This window comes from Benincasa hispida, chromosome 7, assembly GCF_009727055.1.
Source record: "Benincasa hispida cultivar B227 chromosome 7, ASM972705v1, whole genome shotgun sequence".
Taxonomy (NCBI): Eukaryota; Viridiplantae; Streptophyta; class Magnoliopsida; order Cucurbitales; family Cucurbitaceae; genus Benincasa; species Benincasa hispida.
The window spans coordinates 2,509,870-2,515,979 of NC_052355.1; the positions used below are offsets into that span (position 1 = coordinate 2,509,870).

Sequence of the window (6,110 nt, forward strand, 5' to 3'; positions counted from 1 at the left end):
ATACTGTTTAAAAGCTTTAACACCATATTGTTGTTGCATGAGCATATTCGAGACATGAAATGTAGAAAATGTCTTCTCTAACATATTTGCATCAGTAATTTTCTCTGCATAACAACAATTTTGAGTTGATTTAAAATCATGTAGAATTGTAATCCCTTACTGATTTAAAATCTTGGAGCTTCAAATACATCCATTCATAACGAGCTTTAGGAATAATAACTATTTTTTGATGATCATATCTTTCTTTCACATTCTTCCACAAGATGCAGGTATCTTTCACAGTTAGATATTCTATTTTTAATCCCTCGTGAAAATGATAACCAAGGAAAATCATAACATTTGCCTTTTTCTGACTTGATGACGTATTCCCTTCTTTAATTGTTTCCCCAAGGTTCATTGCGGTACATTTCAACATCAAACACCAACGACAAATAATTATTACCATTAATAACAATGACGATGAATTCTAGTTTTATAAGATTTATCATGGTAACACTATTGCAAACATTGCATTTATATTATATTAAAGATATAAAACCATACAAAATTTTTTTAATTTATTAATTATAATAAAGAAAAAAAAAGGTTTTACTTTCAAAACCTACCTTTGAAAGGAGAAATGATAGGAGCTCGTGCTGATAACATGTTGTAAAATTAAGGAACAAAACAAGACACAATAAGAGAAAATTAAGAAAATTATGAAATTTGTAGAGATTTCTCAATGTGTACTTTAAATTCCACCAAATCTAGTCTTACAATTTTATTTTATTTTATTATTTTTTTTTTTTTTGTAAACATCGTCCTCGAAAATCTAAAAATTAAGTGAATTTCACCTTTTATTCTCATCTTGATTTTTCATTGTACAATTTCTTTTTCTAAAAGCTCAAGGACAGAAGCGGGTGTTACAATTTTAAAGTTTAACTGCATGGACTAAATTAGATACATTTGACACTACTTCATGAACTAAATTGTCCAATCCTAAAAGTTTAAATGACCAAAACTAAAAGGACAGTTTAAATGATCAAAACTAAAAGGACAGTTCAGGGGCAAATTTAGATTAAAACTTCTTTCTTTTTAAGAGTTTAACAGTATCTTACACTGCAAATCGAGAGGAGTAATTTCGACACCCTATTCTCAAAGTGTGAAATTATATAAAACGACATTATAAGACTATATGCATTGAGCTACATGCATGGACCGAATGTTAATTTATGATTTGAACCCTAAATGTAAGTCAGAGACCAGTGATTCAAAAATCCTAAAATTAGAGACAACAAACAAATAATCCATCTTCTATTCATGTCATTAACCATGGAAGTGAAAAGGGTAAACTAAAGACCAAGCTAGCGAGCCCGGATCAGACAGTGAGAGATGCACCATTATCTGCTGCTGTAAGATTTAAGATCATTGTGGCTGCCTTCAGAGCCCTAATACAACGATGAAAAAAGTTAGAATTATCTTCAGTTGTCCATCCAATGCTGTAACATCTACTTAAACTTCATATAAGGTTAAGAATGACAAGTAAATGCATATATACACTTATTTGTTGGAACATGACTCCAGTATTGAAGAAATTCGCAACAAAATAAGACATTGTTTCAAAATCTCGATACATTTTGCTAGAAGGTTACCCAGTGGAGATACTTTTGTGACTTTTGTGATTTTTATCTGTCCAAATTAACCTCTAGTTAGAGATATATTATGATAATTAGTATGTTTATTAGAAGCAGCATGTTAGTAAATAGCTAGTAAGTTTATTAGGGCTTTTAGATATAAATAGAGGGAGTGAAATTTGAGAGAGACTAGCCCTCTTGAAAAGCTAAGTTACCATTTTACTTTTCTTAGCATATTTATTTCATTTTTTTTCTCAATGAAAGTGGTTTTTCTAAAAAAAAAAAAAGGAAAAAAAATTATAGCATATTTTCATATATTACTATATTTCAATGTTCTTGAGTTTTTTTTGTGTATTCTTCTTAGGAGGTATCCTAAAAATCCACATTAGATTGGATTTGGCGCATAACATTTGAAGCACAGTGTAAGCTTTTCTTTCATCATGTATTGACATTAGGTGGGACTACTGAAAGTTTAGGACATTTGCGGTGGTTTCTTGGTTGTATATTCAATGTTTCAAAAAGCTATTGAGGCTTATGCCTTGAGACTCGTCTCGAGGCAAGGCTCTAAGTTTTAGCGTCAAAACTAAAGCCTTTGTTGAACCATAAGAGGCTTACGCCTCTAAGTAAAGAGGCTTGCACGTTTGTGAAAACGCACTGAGACTTAAAATCTTAATGTCTCGCCTAATGATTAGAAAAATAATAGTGATTTGCCTAATTCTTAAAAGTTATCAAGGTTTGAGTTGTGACAATTTGAACTAAGACCATTTTACCATTGTGACCTAATATTTATAGAATAAATCAATCCTATTAACGATAATAGTAGTAGTAGAGATGATGAAGATGTCCTTTTAGAATTGTTTATTAAATAAATATTGTCGGGGTGAAGTTTCTTTTTACACTTTTATATGACTCATGTTTAACAATACTTTGACATACCAATTTAGGTTTTGTAAGATGTTTTTAATTCACTAGAGGCTTATGCCTCATACCGCCTCGAGACTGATGCCTCACCTTTTGAAGAGGAAAAGCCTCAAGGCCGCCTTTAGCTTTTTAAAAGTTTGTGTATATTAAAATTTATCGACTCCATCGCTTTAACATACCAATAATTATGTCCATAGTCATGATCCGGCAGATAAGTGGACATTATGTCATATTTTGTCACTCATTGCCCTCACTTTATTTTCCTTCTGCACTTCTCAAGCAACCAGAAAAAAAAAAAAAACAAAGAAAAAGTAATGGAACTATATGCTTTCCTTTTTGCTCACAGAGTGAAGAATGCATATGAAGATATTGGAGGAAATAAAGCATCATACTTTACCATGCATCAGGAGTCTGGTATAAAGAAGCTGAATCGCCAAAGCATGAGGCAAGCATGTCAGTGTTTATAACTCCAGGACTAAGAGCCACAATTGCCATTCCCTCTGGCAATTCTTTTGCTACTGATCTGGTTAAACCCTCTATGGCCCACTTTGAAGCACAATAAGGTGCAACCTACAAGATATTTGAAAATATTAGCTTATTGGCTTCTTCCAAACTCCGTTTGACATTGAATAATAATTTGTAACAACAATGACCATTTTATTGATGTTTTTTACTGTCATTAAAATCCATGTCAAATATCTTGCGTTAATAGAGTTTGTGTACTTCAGCAAATAAATAAATAAATACATAATGCAAAGTTATTAAATTCTAGTACATGTTAACATGACCAACCATTTTAGTTCCTACCTAAGATTCATAATCCAATAATAATAATAATAATAATATGTACGGTACCTAGATAAGTATATTAGTATATTAGTATGGTATCAGTATGGGATATAAGGGTAATTAGATAGGAAGTTTGTTAGGGAATTTTATTATAAATAGAAGGAGAGTGGGTGGGTGAAGGTAGGCAATTGTGTGGAGTGATCTAGGCCTTGAGTGTGCTCACTCAAGAGTTAGGTTCCAAGTTCCTTAATACTTGGGTTATCTTATGGTATTTCCTTTATATTTCAGTCAATTTCAGATAGTGAATCCAGTTAGGAAATATCCTAACAATAATAATAATAATAAAACAAATAAAAAATAAACTGCCTAAAATTCAACAATAGCTTCTACACTTTCTCTTCTTTCTCTTATCCTTTCATAATGTTCTTGTTCTTTTACTGCTTTTTCAATCTTACAGTGAACTCCTTTGAATTGGGACAAGATATTCCCGATATCTTGTGAATTTCATATTAATATTTGGTGTTGACGTCGAATCCTATCATTTATAGATACATCAATATATTGACGGATATTATAATCCTTGAGTACAACCCAATATGTATCCAAGTGAAAACTTGTGATGACAGTTTAAATACAGTTTAAAAAAGGAAATAAATCATACAACCTTAATGGAAACAATACAAATTTTAGATTATAGATTTTTGCGTACCAGGGCAGCACCAGATCTCCCCCAACCAGATGACATATTAACAATAACTCCTTTCTTGCTTGGTATCATAAGTGGGATAAAGTGACGCAATATGTTTACTGTTCCCTTGACATTTGTCTCGTAGACAGCATCAAACTCCTCTGGAAGAACCTCCCAGATCTTGGAGTTCTTATTAATAGTACCTGCATTATTTACTGGTAGTAACCAACAAAACTTCGGATCAGCTTTACATATAAATAAATCTCCCTATATAGGAAAACAGTAGTTTGGATACTGCAAGGACCAGCTTGGCACCAATAATTTCGACTGAGCTATTGTAACTAAATGTAACACAAAAGAGACGATCTTTTTTTTTTTTTTTTTTTTTTTTAAAAAAACAAAAAAAAAAAAAAAAAAAATCTTAAACAGCAAAAGGAAGAACATGACTAACATTGTAAAGCTACACAAGTTAGAAGTAAATAAGTTATGTACCCTGCTTGAATGGAAATTATTTAGACATTGGTAGCTTTTCCCTTTAAATATTGACAAACTCTAGATGGTCAAAATTTTCATATATTTTGCAATCTATATTTTGTATTTTTGAGGAGAATTATCTGCTTCTCTTCCAAATAATATCTTGTGCATATTGACATTTATTCCTATTTATTTAAATATGATAGATGTCTCTCAGCTCGTCTCAAAGCTTCTTTTGGGTGTTCTCTATTGAAGCTCTTGGCGATTCTTCAATTCAAGGTATTTCCCAAAGCTGGAAAGCTTTCACTTTCCGTTGTTAATATTTTGTTCACATTGTTTTTATCTGGTTCTTCTTGCTTTTTGTACTTGTACCAAGATATCCTACTTTGTTTGTTTTGTTGGTTATTTTGATTGTATTATGAATGTTAGTCTCTTTTCATTCGCCTAAATTTCGGAGCCATCGACCAAAATATTGTCTCTCTTCCTAAAATAATGACCATCAACAAAATTTTGGCAGTTCAATCGAATTTCACAGCCCTAACCATTCCTAAAACCGAAAAATGGCAGTTCAATCACGAGCCATAGGAGGAAAAGAAGAAAGAGAGAGAAACAGTGAATACCAATGATATCAGGAACGCCCTTCCTTTCAACAACAAGACGCGCAAACTCTTGAACGCTGGAGTCAGAGCTCTGCAAGCGAGATGGGCAATGAACACATTCCGCGAAGAGAAAGAGAGATGGGAATGTAGAGATGAGGCGGAAATGCTAACCACATCGGCAGGGAGGAGGAAATGCTTGTCAGAAGAAGAAGGGTCGAAGGAAAGGAGATCGGAATTGAGGGAATTGAGTTTATCTTGAGAACGAGAGCAGCCAATTACAGAGTGGCCACGCTTTGCAAGCTCGAGAGAAAGAGCTCGGCCAAGTCCTTTGCTGACTCCGGTGATCAGAACAGTCTTTCCGGAGAGACCACCGCCGGCTTGCCCTAATCCCATCATCACTCCCTGCATCCTGTAACTCTTTAATCAAAAGCTTCCACACTTCGATTCCTTCAATGAATCGGTGGAGATTGCAGAACGACGAAATGAACCCTAGGGAGACAACACAACACTGCCCGCCCACGATCGCATAATGGATAGCAATTTTTAGGGTGATTTTACCTATGTTTTAGGGTGGTCGTGGTTTTACCTATCTTTTAGCATTTTTTTTTTTTTTTTTTTAATCTTACATAAAGATCTTACAATATCTCACAACTACTTTCCAACTTCCAAATTTATCTAACCACAAATCATTTTTACATGTGTTTTTTAGGTGATTTAGAGTAGGTTTAGACATCTTTTAAATAGTTTTTTAGGTATTGTTTTTTTTCTCGCAATGTTCCACAACTTTCCAACTTTCAAACTTGAAACACTCGACTCCGTATCATTTTTATATGTGTTTTAGGTGATTTAAGGCAAGTTTAGACATGTTTTAGATAGTTTTTTAGGTATTATTTTTTATCTTGCAATATCTCGCAATAATTTTTCAACTTCTAAACTTGAAATACCCAACTCCAAATAATTTTTATATGTGTTTTAGTTGATTTAGGGCAGGTTAGACATGTTTTAGACAATTTTTTAGGTATTATT

The 6,110-nt window shown here is 32.8% G+C and overlaps 1 protein-coding gene across 2 annotated transcripts; it reads right to left on the bottom strand.

The window, feature by feature from the left end:
* Window positions 1–1,018: 1,018 nt before the first annotated feature.
* On the bottom strand, window positions 1,019–5,645 carry LOC120080824 (NADPH-dependent pterin aldehyde reductase-like). 2 transcript variants are annotated; one of them, XM_039035475.1, is made up of 5 exons: window positions 5,256–5,645; window positions 5,106–5,175; window positions 4,033–4,226; window positions 2,927–3,104; window positions 1,019–1,427 (listed from the first exon to the last, which is right to left on the bottom strand). In XM_039035475.1, exons 1-4 carry the CDS (start codon window positions 5,490–5,492, stop codon window positions 2,928–2,930), a joined length of 678 nt encoding a protein of 225 aa, XP_038891403.1. In that variant the 5' UTR covers window positions 5,493–5,645; the 3' UTR covers window positions 1,019–1,427; window position 2,927. The 2 variants fall into 2 exon arrangements, with proteins under 2 accessions (XP_038891403.1, XP_038891402.1); XM_039035474.1 differs by having other exon boundaries at window positions 2,932–3,104; window positions 5,256–5,644.
* Window positions 5,646–6,110: the final 465 nt, after the last annotated feature.

Coding starts and splice junctions, on each gene's coding strand:
- LOC120080824 (XM_039035474.1), bottom strand. CDS start 5,492: ATGCAGGGAGTGATGATGGGATTAGGGCAAGCCGGCGGTGGTCTCTCC. Junction 5,176..5,255: donor TCCTCCTCCCTGCCGATGTG/GTTAGCATTTCC, acceptor TCTCGCTTGCAG/AGCTCTGACTCCAGCGTTCA. Junction 4,227..5,105: donor GGGCGTTCCTGATATCATTG/GTATTCACTGTT, acceptor GGTTACTACCAG/TAAATAATGCAGGTACTATT.